The sequence below is a fragment of the Panthera onca genome, chromosome B3, assembly GCF_046562875.1.
Source record: "Panthera onca isolate mPanOnc1 chromosome B3, mPanOnc1 haplotype 2, whole genome shotgun sequence".
NCBI classification, from domain to species: Eukaryota; Metazoa; Chordata; class Mammalia; order Carnivora; family Felidae; genus Panthera; species Panthera onca.
This window is the reverse complement of record NC_138344.1, coordinates 51,496,450-51,517,536: the sequence shown is the minus strand read 5'-3', so window position 1 is coordinate 51,517,536 and position 21,087 is coordinate 51,496,450. Positions and strand designations below refer to the sequence as shown.

Sequence of the window (21,087 nt, the reverse complement as noted above, 5' to 3'; positions counted from 1 at the left end):
CAAATATTCTAATGAAGAAGACAATCTAAAGTAAGCAAATGAAGGAAATACAAATGATGGTATATGGTCTGTTCTTCAGCTCCTAAAGCATGCCAGGCTCTTTATAAATTCAAGACCATTGCACATACTAGTTGCTTGGCCTGGAATGCTCTTTCCCTCAATCCTCACATAGTTGACTCCTTCACATCCTCACCCTACTTTCTAAGAGAGGCCTTACCTAATCATCCTAACCAAAAGGGCTTCTCCCTGCCCTGGGTTAAGCCACCCTCTTAGCCTTTGTAAGTTTCCTTTAGAATATGTACTTATCTTACTTGTTGAAGAAATGTTAATATATTAATAATAGGTAACATCTTTCTTCTTCAGAATCAAATACTATTCTAAGCATTTTACATGGACTACCTCATTTAAACATTATGATAGCCTTTTAAGTACTCTAGTCCTGTTTCTCATGACAAAATTAATGACAGATTTTTCTAATTCTCGATTTTTATTTATTTTTCAAGTTTTATTGTGAAAATGCAGAGCGCGAGCAATGGAAGGGCACAGAGAGGGAGACAGAATCCCAAGCAGTCTCCACAGAGCCCTACACTGGGCTCGAACTTGAACTGAGCTCATGAACCCTGTGATCATGACCTGAGCCAAAAATCAAGAATCACTTAGACAACTGAGCCACCCACGCACCCTGAATTCTTGATTTTTAAATTTTAGATATTATCTCTAATTTCTAATTTCATTGCATTTTTTCTTTTTAGCTTACTGTCTTAAGGATGAAATATGCCTTTTACTTACAGTCTATTATCATTTAGCTTTCTTCTGAAGGAAGGTATATTTTCTTTGGAGAACAATGTTATAATATAATCACCATTCTTTCTTTCAAGTTCCCTGATGAAGGCTGATTGATCATTAATTATGTCATTTCTGGTGTAGAACCTAGAGGCAATTGTGCTCTTGCTAGACGCAGAAATACAGAAACATTGGACTGGCAAGTGGAAATTTGAGTTTCACTTTAATAGTTGGACAGGTTACTTCTTTTTCTCTGGGTCTTAGGTTTTCCTAACTATAAAAATGAAAGACTCATACTTCCTAAAGACCTTCCCAACTCTGATTTCCAGGAATAGCATGAGTTTCAAAGTAATTTCAGAATAACAAAAGGATTTTAATGTCCTGAGCTCTTTTTGATGGAATTTAATCTGTACCACAATGTAACCTGAGGATTTTTTTTTTTTCCATTGTTAGCTATTCTGAGCCCTCTGGCAGATATCTGAACTCTGCAACATAAGCAAAATAAGAAAAAACACAGGTTAGGGTTATTATATGTTAGACTACAGAAATATGCCTCTGGACCAGCATTTAATTGACACAATAATTACTAAGACTTGAATACGCTTCCTCAAAGGAGTAGGTATTTTCCTTATTCAAACTTCTGAATGAGAATACCAACTTAAGAACATAAATCCCAGACAATTTTTAAGAAGTTATAAATGAAGAGATTTAAGATTTCCTGCTTTGTGCTCTTTCTACCACAATACACTGAACAAAACCTCTTCTATGGCCAAAAAAAATTCTTTTCTTGAAGCCTTGGTGTGAAAGTATTTATTTGGTTGGGTAGCAGGGAGGATATATGTCCATTTCCTCCTTAACATAGGTAGGAAAGCTTATCAGTATTGTTGGAATCTCCTTGCACCCATAGTTCACAAGTGGTTGGAAGGTACAAGGGCCTATAATCCCAGAGTTTATGAAGTTTCTGCCAGCAACTGTCTGAAATGAGAGAAAAAAACCCTCCAATTTTATCCTGTTTTTTTATTTGTTATAACACACAGGTACTTTAAAACAGTGTAGTTTACTACTTTAACAAGAGTATCATAAAACAATAGCTATGGCCTTGTCAGAATTGTGTACCATGTTAATATTCCCAGGAATTTTCATAAAAGAGAACAGTACTCCTTCATATATTAAAGAGCGGTGGCAAAGGGAAAATAGATGGAGAAGAAAAAAGATTAGCCAACAGAGATGAATGTCAGGTAATTCTTATAATACCAAGTCATAATGTTGGGGCTAAAAACTGATTTTAAAACTGCCAGATATTCAATAATAATTTTTTGTTAGTTTATAATGAAATTAAATAGAAATACACTGACAAATTATTCTTCAATAAAGCTCTCTTTAATCAGACCAAACTACTTAATAGTGCCTATCAGGTGAATGAAGCTCAAATCCCTTAGCTTGACATTTCAAATGTCCCTAATTTTCCTCATTTCTGAGAAATCCCTACAACTCACGTTAGTCTACCTTCTGTCCCTTGAACATTTTAATTGCTCAGATTGTCCTCTCTTCCAGGCCTCCCCCTCTCAATCTTTGTAAACTTCCACCTATCCCAAACATACCTGATCTTTTAAGGCTCAATACAGCTGTTGACTCTAAGACAGGCTGTGCCGTGAAATTAATCACTGCAGGTGAAATGATTTCTTACCAACTCTGATGATAGACATTTTTACCATTTATTCAGTTATCAGATATCGTATGTTTGCATAGTTATTTCACTTGATCTGCCAATAACCTTGAGAAGCAGGGATAAACATTCCCATTTAGAAACAAAAACTGATACTAGAGAGTTAATTCTTAGGGTTACAAAACTAACAAATCACAGGGAAAGAATGCATAAAATTTTCCAGTAGTAAGTTTTATGGTACATCACAAAGATACTAAAATTCATGCAAACATTCATTTAATAGTAAATATTTATTGAGCAGCTACAAAATGTCAGGCACGAGTCCACACATAGGGAAATACAGTCGTGGACAAACATCACTAAGTCCCTGCCCTCATGAAGCTTACATTCCTATTGGGGAGAAAAACAAATAAGTAAATAAATATAGAACATCAAGTCAAGCAGTGATAATCACTACAAAGAAGTGTAAAGAGAAAATTAAAAAGCTGTACTTTTCTTGATAGGATGGTCAGGAAGGCTTCTTTGAGGAGGTGACAACTGAGCACAAAGTCAAATGCAGTAAAGGCCAGCCAGCATCATGAGACTTGTATTCCAAAAAGGGATAGCAAATGCAAAGGCCCCATGGTGTCAACGTGCTCGTGGTGACTAAAGAACAGCAAGACCAATGTGCCTAGACTGCAAGGATCTTACAAGTCTACTAAAAAAATGAGGTCAGAGAGGTAGCCTGAGACTTTAGGATTAAAATGTAATTCTTCCCCAATTCCAATGTAATTCATTTCAATCAAAAAAAATCTTGGAATTTCATCAATACTCATGATTCTCTTAAATCTATTTGGTCCAAGTAATCTCTTTTTTTAAGCTAAATAAAATGAGGAAAAATCTGCTAAAATCTTAATTAACTGTCCTATATACACGACCTAATTTCTCCCCCCCCACCACCCCAACACCAATACTTTCATCCACTTACACTTTTACCTATTCTTACGGTATAATCTAAAACCTTTCTAAATGTTGTTCAACATCAGGGTCTAACTCTCTTTCTGTAACAGGAAGCAATTTACTTCCTTAAAAAGGTAACATGATTAAAGACAATATTGGGACAATGAGAAATGTGAATATACAATGTATATTAGATATTAGCATCATGCCAGTGTTAGATCTCTTGAGTATGATAAATGCACTGCAGGTATGAAGGAGAATATTCTTACTTTTAGGAGATACATGCAGTGGTATGATGGTAAATGTCTACCAACTGGCTCTCCAGAGGAAACAGCACCTGGTTTGTAGCACTGCCAATTTCCACGTTGTAAAAACTAGCCACTATTGTAGATAGCAAGCAGCTAACTTGATACAGAGTTGGGAAGAAATGTACAGTCAGCTTTCACATGCTAATACCAGTCAGTTCCAGGTTGAATAACTCAGGGTTGACATGTCAGGTCTACAACTTACTCTCAAATTCTAAAAACAAAAAGGAAAAATGAAAACTCCCTTGGGGTGCCTGGGTGGCTCAGTCGGTTAAGCAATTGACTTCGGCTGAGGTCATGATCTCACGGTTCATGGGTTCAAGCCCCACGTCAGGCTCTGTGCTGACAGCTCAGAGCCTGGAGCCTGCTTCAGATTCTGTGTCTCCCTCTCTCTCTGCCCCTCCCCTGCTTGTTCTCTGTCTCTCAAGAATAAATAAAAGTTAAAAAAAACATTTTTTTTTAAATGAAAACTCCCTTGTGTCTATCTAATCTACCACCCACCTATTGAGAGAGATAAAAGTGGTAAAATGTTGACAATTAACCTATGAAAAGGCATTTGATTATTAACTATATGATTCAACTTTTCTTTGGATTTAAATTTTTTTACAAATTAGATATAAATTATAAAGCAAACAATGGAGGAAGTTTAAAGAAATTCTACAGCCAATTCTCTTGCAAACAGATTAAATCATAATTTTTTGGTGTATCGGTATCCTTTCATCAAGTACAGAGAATATGATATAGAACTTCAACCTATAAAACGCCTCCAAAAAAAGCAATTTGCCAATATTAAGTGCTAAAATTACACACGCTTTTACTATTATAAATTTAGAAAGAAATTACCCTCTAGATAATGTGACAAACTATGATACCACATCACACACACACACACACACAAAAAACCTGCTGATTTGGTTTCAAAAATGTAAAAGAATATTTTAGATGTCAGGGTAAGCTTTAGTTTTTTTTTTTCTAAGTTTGTTTGTTTATTTACTTATTTATTGAGAAAGAGAGAGAGAGAGATGGGAAAAGGTAGAGAGAAAGAAAGAGAGAGACTAAGAGTGAGAGAGTGAGAGAGAGTGAGTGAGAGAGAGTGAGAGAAAGAGAATCCCAAGCAGGCTGTCAGCAAAGAGCCTGATACAGGCTCCAACTCAAGGACTGTAAGATCATGACCTAAGCTGAAATCAAGAGTCAGACACTTAACCAACTTGAGGCAGCCAGGTTCCCCTGAGGGTTAGCTTTATAAATGGACTGATTTCAGATATTGATACCAAATTTTAATTTCATTCAAAAAGATATTAATTTGGTAAGCGGGAAAATAAAAAATGGAAACCACATACTAATTTAAAATGCTAATCCCCAATGATAAATTGGTTGCACTGCCAAAGGGTAAGTTTTTTTTTTTGTTGTTTTTTTTTTTTTTTTCAACGTTTTTTATTTATTTTTGGGACAGAGAGAGAGACAGAGCATGAACGGGGGAGGGGCAGAGAGAGAGGGAGACACAGAATCGGAAACAGGCTCCAGGCTCCGAGCCATCAGCCCAGAGCCCGACGCGGGGCTCGAACTCACGGACCGCGAGATCATGACCTGGCTGAAGTCGGACGCCCAACCGACTGCGCCACCCAGGCGCCCCAAAGGGTAAGTTTTTAAGTCCAAATAATGGTCATATTTGGAATATTACTTATAAATAATGTGAATTATGACTAGACTCCCCAGGCTAGCCTACCAAAGATTTCTTAATCTATAATGGCCATTACTTGCAGCATTATGGAACAAGTCTAAATTCAAAGAAGTACAAGGGCCATGGTCCAAGCACTAAATCAATCCTGGGTAGTATTCTGATATGAGGAAAAAGACAATTTGGGGCACCATCTCACCACTTTAATATTTTCCATCAACCTCCTAGTGTCCACCTCTACATCTCAATCTCATTACCCCAATGCTGCTCTAAATGTTCATTGTGGTATATTATCACCAGAAATCGTTGGTGTGTTCCAATTACCCACTTTTTCTCTCACTTCATACACATTATAGATGTGTAGTTCAATGCTGGTTTTGAGTTCCTCCAGTTATATGTTGAAGAACACAAATTTCAGAGTAACATTAAGGATATGTTGATCTCTTACACCTGTAATGACTAGTCTTCACAACAGAGCATGAAAACACTCCTCAGTGCAGATAATTCAAGCTGTGTTTCCTTGGAAATAAAACACTACCAATCCCTATCCTGCGCCAGGCATATGCTAGGGTGCTGAACCACAGATGCTCAGTTCATCTCTCCTACAGTCCTTAAAACTGATGGTGCTAGAATGCAAAGACATCAAATTCAGATAGGCTATACAATTTGCTCAAGATCATTTGACTGGTCAAGTGCTGAGGTTACACTTTCTATCTGCCTGACCTTATAGCCTTAGGGTTTTATCTCTTCCTGCTTCATAGCATGCTACTAAAAAGGACACACTAAGCTACTTTTATACCAAAATATGGCCATCATTTCAAGATTCTTTAAAAATGTTTATTTAAATATACATTTATTGATCTAGGTAAATCTCTAGTTAGTATAATTTCAGTCAGCATAAAAGGAGAAACTTTCAAAATGGTAAAAATCAGGCACTATATGAATGCATGTTTACATGGAGTGTCCCCAACTAAGATACAGTTAGCTGTGCTTAGGCACACTTGGCCCTTTGCTCATCTACACTAATGATTAGGCTCACTGGGTCAACTAGTCAACGTATCTAACACTTCACAGTTTATAAAGTTCTTTGGCACATCATCTCACCTGAAGCTCAGAAGCATCACTTTGAGCCAAATACATTTTACAGAAGAGAAAACAGGTTTGGAGCTTAACCCAAGTCACAGAACTGTAACTGACAGAATGGGTCCCAAGTCTAAACTCTAAATCCTTTGAGTCTTTTTCCTATTAATCTACCCTATCTCTTGTACTCGTAAACCTCAAGTTCTTCAGCCAATGTAATCTCTTTCTCAGACAAATAGCCAACCAGAACAAATCTTGCATGGTGGGTGGATGGCATAGAGCTTCTAGCAAATATTTGTCTGTGGATCATTTGTTAATCAGATATGTACCAACAGGGACCACCTATACCAAATAGCTTTTGCCTACTCCTTTGTTATTTTATAATGTTGTATTTCCATTCAATGAGATTTAGTCAATTTAAAAATATAGTTTTCCTTTAAGTCATGGGCAAATGCATTTTAAATCTATTTTTTAAAAAGTGGACATAGGGGCACCTGGGTGGCTTAGTCGGATTAAGCAGCTGATTTCGGCTCAGGTCATGACCTCATGGCTTCTGAGTTCCAGCCCCGCGTTGGGCTCTGTGCTGACCGCTCGGAGCTTGAAGCCTGCTTTGGCCTCTATGTCTCCCTCTCTCTCTGCCCTGCCCCACCCCCCATGTTTTATCTGTGTCCCTCAAAAATAAATAAACATTAGAAAAAGGGGGGGCTTGCCCTTTAAATAAATAAATAAATATAAAAATTGGGCATAAAGTTGTGATAATAGCCTAAGAGTCAATAATTCAAACAAATCCCTAAATTGGCACAATTCTAATTGCTGTGAGTAAAACAATCAGTGATTGCTGACCTCTGCTTATACTCCTATTTGCTCAACAGTGAGACACCCTAGTCATTCATTCTTTCACCGAATATACATTAAGCACCTCCTATGCACCTACACTGCACCTACCGTATACAAGGATGTCTGCTAGGTAATGGGAATACAGCTGTGAACAAGAGACAAGGTGCTTGGTCTCAGGGAACTTAAAATCTAGTTGTGGAGACAGACAATAAACAAACATTTACAAAATGCAGTAAATACAATGAAGGAAACAGACTGTTGAGACAAAGAACAATAAAGGACATCCAATTTAATAAATATAATAGTAGCTAACATTAACTGAACACTTTAGATAGGGTAGTCAGAGAAAGCCTCTATGAAAAGTGACATTTAAGCCAAGATCAGAAGAATGACAAGGAGCCATCCATTTGATGCCTAGGGAGAAAGGCTTTTTAGGCAGAAGGAATAATCCACACAAGGCCCTGAATGGTCATCAAAAACCTAAAAGGTAGCCAGTAGGGCTGGGCATGGTGAACAAGGAGAAAAAAAATGCAAAAGGCTTCATTATAATTTTATTGCATCCGTATCTTTTATATGAAAAGGAAAATAAAACAGCTCCGATCATTGTTGTCTTTGGTATTACACATCGATTATTGTCTAATATTTTTGACATGGTATTCACATTGTTACCCAGTCCATCCTGTTTCAGTTTAACATGAATGTCTAATATAATGAATGAACTATTCTCATTTTCCACCCATTTGAGAAAAGACAGAATTATTGACAAATCTGTTTACATACTGAAAAAGAAGTACTGTTTCCAGATACCACCAATTTTTTTTTTGTTATTGCAAAATAAAATTCAGTATTAAATTAGAATTCTAAGTTTGATATTAACTTAGTTTTTAATATCCTCAGCCTCAAATGGGGGAACCATAGTCCTATAATTCGATATAAAGTTGAGAAGACAAAAAAGTAAATATAAATGTTTTTCTTTTAACCATTTTTTCTATACTTGTTCATAATGCAGAATGCTCAGTCTCCATGGGTTTCTTCACCTTTTTGAAATGGAAATCACCTTTTAAGTCACATTCCCTGTACACACACTAGCCTCTCGATTCTGCCTTCCAATTATCTTTTTTCTCATGCTTCAAAGAAATGACAGTTTCCATGCACTGAATCATTTCCTTCTTACTAGATGATTGGCAAAAACATAGACAGGGAAGGTCTATGTCAATCCTGTTAGTATCTAATTTCAGAAGTTAAATCAAACCAGCAATTGTTTAACAGCTACAGTGTGTCAAGACCCATCAGTGTAAATGGAGGATAGACCAGCAGTAACTTTTTTTTTTTTTTTTTAACGTTTATTTTTGAGTGAGAAAGTGAGTGAGTGAGCAGGGGAGTGGCAGAGACAGAGAGACAGAATCCGAAGCAGGCTCCAGGCTCTGAGCTGTCAGCACAGAGTCTGACACAGGGCTTGAACCCACAAATCATGAGATCATGACCTGAGCCAAAGTTGGATGCTTAAATGACTGAGCCGCCCAGGCGCCCCTAGACCAGCAGTAACTTCTGACTTGATATCACAGTGAGTACACAAAACATGTACAGTTGAATTAGCCTCTCTTTTGTCCTCTAAATGACTTAATTCTTAGAGTATGGCTTATAACAAAAGCAGTTCACATCTGAATGTTTACCATGAGCCAGCCACAGTTCTAAGAACACTAAATACATGTATTTAATCCTGAAAACAACCGTAAGCAAGATACTATTACTTTCCTCACTGTAAAGATGAAGAAGGCGAGGTAGAGAAGATAAGGAGTTTTCCAAGGTCACAATACTTACCAGATCTGTTTTGGGTTTTCCTCAAGCCAATTTGATCCCATTATCTTATAATGTCAGAGGATTAAAAGTATATACTTGAGCTCACTTCAAACCTGAGCTAGCCCTCTTGTTAGCTATGTGACTTTGGGTAACTTACCAAATCTCTGTGAGTCAGATTCATTTATTTATAAAACGAAGGTGACAAAAACATCTACTTCTTTAAGCAACTGTGAAGATTAAATGAATGATATATGTAAACTATTTGGAACAGTGTCTGGCACATAGTATATATAAGAGTTAGCTGTTGGGGCGCCTGGGTGGCTCAGTCGGTTAAGTGTCCGGCTTCAGCTCAGGTCATGATCTCACAGTCTGTGAGTTCCAGCCCCGCGACGGGCTCTGTGCTGACAGCTTGGAACCTGAAGCCTGCTTCAGATTCTGTGTCTCCCTCTCTCTCTGCCCCTCCCCTGCTCATGCTCTGTCTCTCTCGGTCTCAAAAATGAATAAAAAACATTTAAAAAAAAAAAAAAAAGAGTTAGCTGTTATTATTAACACTACCACCACCACCTCCTCCTGGGAATTTAATAAAAGGCTTATTAATCTAGACTACTTAATCTCATCAACATTTGTTTTCTTTTCCTCTAACAGCTCTCATTTCTATTGTTTGATTTACATTGGCTAACAATGAGCTATTTTAAGCAAATAAGCAAGGCATCTTATTCCCTTGCTAATTGTTTGTCTAGGTCTAACCACTTCTTTCCTCCTATTTCAGTTGCCTAGGAAGGAATTGGTTGAGGTTAATAGGGTTGTATCATATCCTAAGTAAGTTCATAAGCCACTGTTATACTAAGGTTAAAGCCTAAACTTGTAATATAATTAACACAGGGAAGGGGAGTCTCTTAGTTTTTTAGGCTGCTGTAACAAAATACCATAAACTAAGTGGCTTATAAACATCAGGAATTTATGTCTCACAGTTCTGGAGGCTGGGAAATCCAAGATCGAGGCACCAGCAGATTAAGAGTCTGGAGAGAGCTGGCTTCCTCATAGATGGCTGTCTTTTCACCATGACCTCAGATGGTGGAAGGGCTTTCTTTGGCCACTTTTATAAGGGCACTAATGCCATTCATGAGGCCTCCACCTGATCACAACCTAATCACCTTTTGAAGGGTCCACCTCCTACCCACCATCACTTTGGGGGGGTGCTTAAGATTTCAACACATGAATTTGGGGAGGGGACACAAATCTCTAACAAGGGAAAAAACTACGATTGCACTCCTCTCAGTTTTAACCTCCAAAAAAAAAAAAAAAAACCGGTTTACACTAATAGTGTTATTTAACAATCATAAATCACCAATAATATGTATTCAAATATGAATTGGAATATAGTATTTTAAATTACTGATTTATTGATGATTTACTAGATTTTATAGGCAGACTTAGTCTTTTGTAACAGTTGATAAGCTCAGATAAGTTCAGATACTCTTAGAAATGTCTGATGAAAAAATTGTTTCTAACAAAAACATAAAGCATAGCAAACTTTTACCTTCAAAATTAAAAAGCTTTTTATTTTCATGCAATACGATAAATTTAGGACTCCAGAAATACTACACATGTATAACACAAGTAATTATTAAAGGTTAAAACCACAAAGCGTTTTAATTGTTTCAATGCAAAGGCCATGCTTTAGACTTTTAATACTGGGCACTCAGTATCTATCTAGGACCAGGTCCAAAGTTTACATCCTTGGGTACAAGGTGGATAACACTGTTGAACCTCCCAGCTGCCCAGCTCTAGTCAGCAGTTGACACATTTAATAGATTTAAAAATCCATTCCCAGGAAGTTTAGTCCACCCATGCCCCCCCTTATATTTTAAGCTATGATTATAACAAATGACAGTATAAAGAAATCATACATGTATGTCAACCACCCTTTCATAGCTTTTTTATTTTCTCAGATGACTATATATTAAAAGCCAATTAAATCTCCTTGAGCTTTAGCAGATTGAACACTATGAATGCGAAACGTAACGAAACAAAACAGTATGAGGTTATTGCACATTTGATTATTTTCTTTCCTCAAACATTCTTTTGTAACTGGCCAAATGTTAGGCATCTAAACATGATCAAAGGTACCATTTACTTAAAACCTACTATGTGTTAACCACTAACATATTTCATTCTAACAACTATGAGAAATTAGAATTATCCCCATTGTACACACAATCTGAGACTCTGAGGGATTAAATAATTTGATAGAAGATTACCTAGCTAGTAAGTAAAGGAACAAAGATACAAACAGGTCTATTCCCAAATCCTGTGCCAATGATAACATCAAAGACTCATCTTTGGCTGCAATGCCCAAGTAATGTTATGTTACTACTTAAAACTTAAAAAAGGGGCGCCTGGGTGGCGCAGTCGGTTAAGCGTCCGACTTCAGCCAGGTCACGATCTCGCGGTCCGTGAGTTCGAGCCCCGCGTCGGGCTCTGGGCTGATGGCTCGGAGCCTGGAGCCTGTTTCCGATTCTGTGTCTCCCTCTCTCTCTGCCCCTCCCCCGTTCATGCTCTGTCTCTCTCTGTCCCAAAAATGAATAAAAAACGTTGGAAAAAAAAAAAAAAAAAAAAAACTTAAAAAAATAAAAAAATAATTTACCTCAGACTATGGTAAAATACTATTAACTATTGTTACTATATAGGCCAATGGCTACATTTCGCATCTTAAATTATCTGAAAGTACCGAAATTTTCCTAAAAGACTTTTGCTTAATCAATTAGCAAGATGGACCAATGCTTTCCATAGCCTCCATAAAAATAAACTGGCAGACACTGGCTGCTAACAAGGTACTTTCTAGTTGTTTGCACTTTCTACTTCTACCAGTTGAGTTGTATGCTTCATTACAATCTGGTGTTTGTTCTCAAAAGTTATTTATAATACCACCCTATTTATAATAACTAATTTATTTAAATAATATATAAATCAATGAAATGAGTGCAAAAAAAGGTTATTTCTGTGAAAACTGCTGCATGCTTTGGAAAGAACATATGTGATGAACATATATTCCCTCCCCTTCTGAAACAAATTCCTATTGACTTCTGTATATACAAACATGTATAAAATTGTGTGAAACATTAATAATTTTAAAATGTTTTTAAATATAAAAGATACCATCCTCACACTGCTCTGCAAGTCTTATTTCACTTTTAAGAAAGCGAAACTAGAAAACTAGAAAAAAACAAAACAAACTAGAAATCTTAGGTGCACATTATTAGTGTCATTTATATAAGAGCATATGAAACTCTGAAAAACTGACCCCATTTAACCCCCCCCAAAAGAACCCTGAGCCTGCATAAAAACACAGGTGAATTAATTAAAGCTGTTATATTTATGGTTCCTCACTGAAACTGACTTTTTAAACTAGCCACCCAACTACTTATTTAGAAACTCTCTGAAGCACAGCTGTATCCTGCTAAGCAAATATCTCGGAGTCTCTCTCTACACTAGAATTCACACACTTTACTCAGATTCTCATAGAAATCTGAAGGGTTCTCCTATTTACTCTTATTTTATAGAGAACTCAGTGTTAAGTACAGTTACCAAGTTCTCTAGCCCAGAGACCAAAAGCAGTGAAATTAAAAGGAGGCAAGAATAAACATTAACAGCAAAGACTGCTGACAGCAGCAACAATTAAATGAGAATTTAAAAATCAGATCTCACAAAAAAACAAAAAAGGAGACGTGATTTTAGAGGCAAAAACAAAAACTCCAAACCCAAAAAGCTCATAAATTTAAATCTCTCTGTAGGGCCTTTCTAGCCCTGTTTTAGAGGTCTGTCCATACATCATGATTAGAGTTGAAAATATTTTTGGCATTTAAAGAGTAAAGTTTCAATTATACAGAGAATTCACTCAGTTTCTTAGACACCAACGTAGAAGCAAATGAATTATTACTGTCATTTAGCTAAGTACTGCCCGTCATGTGCCTTTCCAACTGCAGGTCAAGAAATCCATTCAATGGGTTGTGACAGCAGTTTTTAAAAATAGAAATAGAACAGAAAAGACAAGACCACACTCACAGAGTAAGGGTAAGTACGCTTTGTGAAAGGTTTACTTTTGTATTTCTATACTGTTTGGCAAAGTAAAAGATCCTTTAGGCCATGGGCCTAAAGATCTGTATCATCATGATGAAATATAATCATAATACTAAACTTGCAATTCTATCATTTTTACATCATAATGCTAAAGAAAGCTACAATTTTCAAGAGAAAAAATTTATTCTTATTCTATTTATTCTTAATGAATAAAGGTATTTATTTTTCCTAGTAATCTGTATCAGCACATAACTAACATTTTATTGTGTTTGATACCAGTTTTGGCTAAAATAGAGATGTGTGCAAATATTATTTTTTTAAGCTGCTTACAGCCTAAAGCAAATTTTAACAACAAAAAACCCCAAAACAAAGAGCTGCTTTTATTTTATTTATTTTGACATGCAATTACTGATCTTGGTGCCATTTTTCCAAAGTCACTGATGTACTCTAAAAATCTCAACTTGGCATTCTACACAAGCAACCTGCTTAGTAACAATACACTTGCTAATACTTCATGCATACATAGCTGATTTTTTAAAAACAGCCAAACACTTAAAACTAATTTAAACCACTAACTTAAGTATGGCTTTCTCCACTTCTTCCTGGTGCATTTTGAAAGGCACCATTAGCAAAGCCCTATTTTAAAACTAGAAAAGAAAAAGCCTTTGAATACACTTTGAAAAAAATAAGGAAATATTTTATTACATCTTTTAAAAAATGAGCATCTCATTTATATGAAGATAAATTACTATTTCCAATCCTAAAGTCTCAACTCTGTCATCTAGTCCAACTCTGTACCAAATACAATAATCCTCTTCCAACAATGTTCCTTGGAATCAAACCCGCATCTAAAAGTCTTCACTCTTAACTACTACTATATTAATAATCTCCTAAACTTGGTCCTTGTCATTAATCAAAAGAAGGTTGATAAATTAGTGTTTAATTCCTTTTAAATCCTTGAAAAGCACAGTATACGTTATTCTCATAAATCCTGAAAATACAGGTTTAGAAAGGAAAGGACACATTTAAGGCTCTGGACTGCTTTGCAAACTTTTAGAGTTTGCCTAAAGCACAAAAATCAGCTAATAAAAGCACTAACAGTAATAGAATAGTATTTGTCAACTCAATCTTAAATTTTCTCAGTTTATCAAGTTCAAGTTCTCCAGTTGAAAGTTTGTAACCGTAAAGTTGAAGTCAGATTGACGTTACCAGAAAAAAAAAAAAAAAATTGTGACTCTAAAAAGATGTCAACTATTGTGGCAACGGATACAAATGCTGCTCCTGGTAATTTCATTTTGAGTGACACTAGAGTATCTCTTGAAATTACTACTTTCCAAACACTTCTGAAGAATATATCCTCCCATCTAGATTCTAACCCTGTCTTCCTTGTGCCCTCCTCTACCTCACCTGCTGGAACCTATAACAGAAACAAGTGGGCATATGTAACAAGCAAAGAATTGATCCTGCCAAAGAATTAGGTTAACACTTACAAACCGGGGCACAATAAAATAAAAAAAAATAAAAAAAAAATCCTACTGAAGTAAGTCATTTACCTCGGTCTGGCTTCATTTTCACATCCAATTTCCACCCAAGGTGCTGTGAAATACACTTGTGGGTTCTTTCAACAAGCTCGCCGCTGATCCTGTGGCTACAGCTCCGTTTTCAAAATGCTGAAAGAGACCAAAATAAAATTAATCCAGGCTCTGACACCCAGACCTTGCAAGAAAACTACTGTGAACAGGCCTCTTCCTGGCAACTAACTGCGGTGACAGCAACCCTCGGCAGCTCCGAAAAAAGCAAAACTCTCTGTGCACGGCCTGCCCCATCTCCTCCGGACCCAGCACCCCTCTTCCCGCCCGTGTGCTCTCCAGGCCAAAGTGTCCTTCCTTGACACAGCGTCTCTGAACCAAAAGAAAGATCTATTTATAACCTGGAGATACAGGCAAGAAAGAAAAAAAAAAAAACAAAACAAAAAAACAGGTTCAAGCAACACGAGCTAACTAACCCCTTTGTAAAAAACGCCGCTGCGAACAGAGGCACCTCCGCACTGGCTGGTACAGAAATTCTCCGTCCAGGTGCCCGGGCGCAGGAAACTCTTCACGACCCCTAGCGCCTAGCCAGGAGCCCCGCCCGCCCCCGAAGGGCCTCACCTGTGTAATTACCCTCTGGCTAGCCTTCGTGTGGCAACCGCGGCCAAGTTTACACAATAAGAGGGTCAGAAAGAAATGCGAGTCATATCCTCGCGCCCAGCCCCCAGCCCCAAACGAACTCTACTGGGCTGTCCCGGGTCGCGCCCCCCCCCCCCCCCCCCCCGCGACCGCCACACGCACCAGACCCCCAACCCTGACTGGCCCGACCTGAGGTGAGCCTGAGGAGGGGTGTTTACAGCTGGGCGCTCGCCCCTGCTCGGCGCAGCCTGCCCACTGCGGGCGCCTTCCGTCCCTCCGCGGCCCCGGATTTCCTTCAGCCTCGCCGCACCGAGCGCCGCGCCAGCCCCTCTTCCCGCCGGAGAGTTGTTTTCATGGCTCCCTCGGCCGACCTCTGCTGACTAACTCTCCCTCCTCACCCGTCCCAAGCCCTCCTCCTCTTGGCACTTCTCTACGCCGCTCGCCCAGCGGCTCACATCACACTCCCACCTCAGACCCGAGGCTCCGAGAGGCACAGGGCCGGCGAGAGCGGAACGTGGCGCGCAGCGGCCCCCGGGGCTGCGTTAGAGGACCATGGGGGCCCGAGACGACAAGCCCGACGCAGCTCCCGGGCGCCCTTGTGGCCATCCACCCCCGCCTCAGCCGCCGCCTCGCTTCACTCCCAGCGCTCAGCCCGTCCCCCTGCCCGACTCGCACCCGAGCCCCGCGGCCCCCGGGCTTCGCCCGCCCGTCGCCCCGGCCGGCCCGCTTGCCCTGCGCCTTTGCCAGCTCCTCGCCCGCCCGCTGTCTCTAGCTCTGGCGCCCCAGCTCCCGATCCCCCTCGCTCGCCCAGTTCTTTCTCTGCTGTTTGCCCTGTCAAAACACTGCCCGGGTCACGTGTCCCAACAACAGCCAACCCACCGCTCGTCACTTCCTCCCCGGCGGCCTCCGCGGCTGGCGCCCGGTTGTTATGGCAACACCCCGCACGCCCGGGGCCGCTAGCCCCGCGGCCTGGGTTTCGGTGCAGGTGCCCGACTGCTGCGCGGGCGCGGGGGAACGGCAGCTGCGAAGGGCTGACAGAGCCTGGGAGGCTCGGGAGGCGCGACGCGCTGCGGCCCCGCTCGGCCCCTGGCCGCGCTGAGAGCCGGCTGCCGCGCGTCTGGGACCAGGAATCCGAGCTGCGCTATTAGAACACAGGGTGACTGGGGAGATGTCATCCCGGGGCTGCCCCAGACGTGGAGGATAATTATAGTCTCCTCCTCCTCCACATGGGATGTTGGCTCTGGGTTGTGACCGAGCCCCAGTGGATTGCAGCACACGGTGGAACCCGGGTCTAATGTGGCAGGAGAGGGGGCAGCCAGGCGCATCAAGGAGTGAGGAGTTCAAGAGCAAGAAGCCCCTCTCACTCTAGATTTTCCTAAATCCCTAGAGGTTTTAAGCAGAATTCGGAACCCAAGCTCCCAAGATACTCGCTGTGCTAAAAATAACTTTTATAACGTCTAAAACCCTGACTCATGGCAGGAAGACACTTTTGACACCATGTTATTGTTGAGCTGTAATTTTGTTGTCCTATAACAATGTGACATGATGACATTTCGTGTTGTGATGTGTCATCACTTCAACACAAACAGATGACAAGGATCTGCAGTAATTTAAAAAAAAAAAAAAAAAAAAAAAAAGCAGTCCTAACAAGGGCTGAAGCTATTAGCTACTCAGTTTATAGACAAAGTACATAGGGGGTTGTGAGCTCAAAACAGACAAAGTACCAAATCTGCAATGCTCTTGCTGTCATATGAAAAGGTTTTTTTCTTTTAATGAAATAATTTTGCATTTAAGAATCAAAACCGGAAAGTATTATGGTAAGTCTAAAGGTGATTTATTGTAGGGGCACCTGGGTGGCTCTGACTCTTGATTTTGGCTCAGGTCATGTTCCCACCCACTGGTGGGATCAAGCTTCCCATGAGCTCTGTATTGACAGAGCAAAGCCTGCTTAGGATTCTCTCTGCCCCTCCTTTGCACTCTCTCAAAATAAACATTTTTTTTTTAATTTTTTTTTAACGTTTATTTATCTTTGAGACAGAGAGAGACAGAGCATGAACAGGGGAGGAGCAGAGAGAGAGGGAGACACAGAATCTGAAACAGGCTCCAGGCTCTGAGCTGTCAGCACAGAGCCCGACGTGGGGCTCGAACTCACAGACCGTGAGATCATGACCTGAGCCGAAGTCAGACGCTTAACCGACCAAGCCATCCAGGTGCCCCAAAATAAACATTTTTTAAAAAGGTGATCTACTTTATAGTTTTTGTACTCCTTTGTGGTTTCCAAGGTTTTACAGTATTACTTTTACATCAGAAATTTTTGCATTTTTTTGCCTTACAACAAATACATGAAACTTCAATTAAGAAAAATACTAATTTTCTAGATGTTTTGATATTTACAGTAAAATCACATGGACAACTGCAATGATTAACCTTAACTCTAAGATTGTATCTAACCAAAACAGGGCAGAACATTCATGAGGGTAACATTTCATTTTCAGGAAAATGTTCTATCATGAAGATGAAACTTCTGGCAAATGGCAACAGTTCCTTAGTCTCTGTAATGGCTACAAATCTTAACTCCTAGTGGACCTGATTCTGATATTAGTGAATACTCTAATATGTAGTTTCCTTTGTGAAGTTTTACTTGTTCTACAAACACCTCTCGATTAACCTTGGTAATGGGAGACAGAAGGAACACTTCCAGATAATCCAAAACCCTAAATTTAGCACAACAGCTGGGACCAGATAACAGCTATTGTAAAAGGCTTAGTAAGTGAACAGATCTGGAAGCCAGATCTGCGATTTAGCTCCTTTTCCTCTGCCTATTTTGCAAAAGGTATAAAGACCAGAAAAAATGTTGAGAGCTGAAGTTGAGAATATTGGATAATATGGAACACAAATTAGAATTCTCTTTTCCATAATTCAGTTTTAATAGCACATAAATAAATGATGATGTCTGAACATTTCTTAGACTAACTTGAAGATTTTTATTAGGAATCTTAAATCTGTTTAACAATCGGAGATCATTATGTCAAAGGGTACTTAAAAGTGTTATTTTTGACCCATTCTTCAAGTTGTTTCATTCACTTAACACACATTTACTGAACACTCATTATTTGCTAGGCACATCCTAGTCTCAGAATAAAAGGTGATGAAAAACAGGGTCACTTTTCTTATGGAGCTTACAATATTGACTATGGCATAGCTTTGGTCAAGTCACATTCCAGAGCCTTTTTTCACCTGTAAAAATGAAGCATTTTAACTCTCACAGAAGGTAATTTCTTTCCTTTGTAAAGCAATTCTATTATTGTAGAAAACATATCCAGAATGGGTTGGAAATAAGGACCCTCCCACAATGGCAACTCTAAGTGTTCGTGATAAATGTGTTTGCACTTTGGGGCACCCAAGCAAAACAAACATCTCTGGTTTCTACTTGGTGAGGGGTAAGGGTCAGCAAAGCAAGGAAGTCAAAACAGCTGACAGGAATCTTCCCCTTTTTCTATCTGATTTGCTCTCCATTTTGCTTTCCCATAGTGTTCCAAAGACATATAATTTCAAAAAAAAAAAAAAAAAAATCATTCTTCAGCAAGGACGTAATCTCCTCAACTTTTACAGGTTTTGTTGAAGTAGTATGTAACAAAACCATATTTAATGGAGGTCTCTATTAGTTCTTTCACTGAGGTGTTGAGGATAACTGGTTTGCCCATTTTATTAATACAGGGCTGTTACTTTACCAAGGTCATGGAATGAGTCCAGGGTACCCGAATGAGCTCTACCAAAGTAGAGATGGGCACCCTTTTCTTCTTGTATCTCTAGCACTAAGCAGAGGACCTGGCACAAAATACATGTCAAACTTTATATTAACCAATAAAATTTTCGTTTACATGCCCCAAAACTGTACCCCGAATAGTGATTGACATTTTCTCTCTAGTAGGTTAAAGCTAGAGCGTTGGGAAATCAGTTAGTGGCACAAACTTCACATGTGAAGGAGAGGTTTTCACTGTCCTTGATGTACTGTCCCGTAATAGTAGGAATGTCCTGGTTTGAATTGTGCCCCCCAAAATATTATGTTGAATTCCTAATCCCTGTACTTGTGAATGTGACCTTGTTTGGAAATAGGGCCTTGCAGATATAATCAAGTTAAGCCCAGGTCATAATGGATTCAAGTGGGCCCCTAAATCCAACTACTAGTTTCCTAATAAAGTGAGAGCAATTTGAAGACAGAGGAGACAGGGAAGGTGGCCATGTGACAGAGACAGGAATGATACAGCCGCAAGCCTAAAGAATGCAAAAGATTGCCTGGAGCTACCAGAATTTATCAAGAAACAAGTGAGGATTTTCCTCCCGAGAATTCAGAGGGAGTATGGCACTGCCAATACCTTGATTTTGCCCTTCCCACTTTCAGAACCATGAGAGAATAATTATCATTGTTTTAAGGCACTCAACTTTGTTGTATTTTGTTACTGTAGCCTTAGGGAACTTATCTAGAACTCTAACAATATTGCTTTAATTTTTTTCTTGGCTTGTAAGTTGTATTGCTGATATTGCAAGTTTTCTAAAGTTCCAGGCTCCGAATGGTCACCTAAATATGGACATCTTCAATTCTGTAATAATTACAGTAAATCACTTGCAAATGTGAAAAAAAACTCTTAAGTGTGGAAGAACAACTTTGACCATAGATAAAGGATGATCATGACTAAGTGGTTGAGAATCATGAATTGAAAATACACTATTTTAAATATGGTGAATGGCCAATCTGTTTCATCATAAAATAATGAACAGTACAATTAACATGTAGATAAAGCTAGTCTTGCATTATAAGTAAAAAAAAAAAAAATCGAATTGTGTACTTTTAGTTCTTGAAATAACAAGAGGAAAGGCAAGCTATCTTTTCAGAAAGCTAACTTGTTTCCAATGGTTCACTTAAATTCATTGCAGTTCATTTGTTTCTAAGGGAGAAAGATTGTGGAGTTGTTGCTAAGGTATTGTTTCTAATAAATAATCCTCCACCTTCCCTTAAATTGACTGGCTGTTTTTTTTGTTTTTTTTGTTTTTTTTTTTTTTTTTTTTTGAGGCTCCTGTTTGTCTACCTTCTATGACCACAAGTATAAGGAAATGAAAAGTGATTCTACTTCCTGTCTGCAGAAGTGACTGTAGTACTTAGAAATACAAAAGCATCTAAATTTCAAGCCATGGAAACCCTTAATCAGATTTGCTAAGCTGCTAGAAGTCTCTGAGTCATAGAGTTTTAAGATCTTTTGAAAAGTTAGTAATTGTTCATTTTTATAACAGTAACTGTGCTTAGCAGTTCACAGATATTATACATTTGATCCTGTTACCACCTTCTTATCTCATGGATTAGCAAACAGGTTCAGAGAGGTAACTTTCCCAAAGCTATAGCTACTAAGTAGAAGGAGTCTACTTCCTTTAATGAGCTCATTTAATGTCTTTAACATTATGAAGTTAAATTATTCCAAAATTTTCAAATGGGAAAACTAAGGCTCAGGAACACTGAAAATGGTTGCACATTTATAATGTCAACTGGTTTATATAAACTTAGGCTCAATGCTTTGAGGTACAAGTTCTAAATAAAATCGTTCTGTTTTTGTTTTGTTTTTGTTTTTAATTTTTTTTTAACGTTTATTTATTTTTGAGACAGAGAGAGAGCATGAACAGGGGAGTGGTAGAGAGAGGGAGACACAGAATCTGAAACAGGCTCCAGGCTCTGAGCTGTCAGCACAGAGCCCGACGCGG

General features: G+C 38.9%; 1 protein-coding gene across 6 annotated transcripts in view; it reads right to left on the bottom strand.

The window, feature by feature from the left end:
- Window positions 1-21,087, bottom strand: part of ATOSA (atos homolog A) — a 116,211-nt gene that overhangs the window by 73,248 nt on the left and 21,876 nt on the right. For 2 of the 6 annotated variants that reach the window (XM_060618489.3, XM_078448625.2), the window contains exons 1-2: window positions 15,526-16,192; window positions 14,722-14,838 (exon numbers count right to left, since the gene is read on the bottom strand). In XM_060618489.3, coding sequence (XP_060474472.2) covers window positions 14,722-14,737 — 16 coding nt within the window. In that variant the 5' untranslated portion in view covers window positions 14,738-14,838; window positions 15,526-16,192. Of the gene's footprint in view, window positions 1-14,721; window positions 14,839-15,173; window positions 15,476-15,525; window positions 16,196-21,087 lie in introns of those variants that run through there. The other 4 variants (XR_013556291.2, XM_060618492.3, XM_060618490.3 and 1 more) reach the window with 4 other exon arrangements.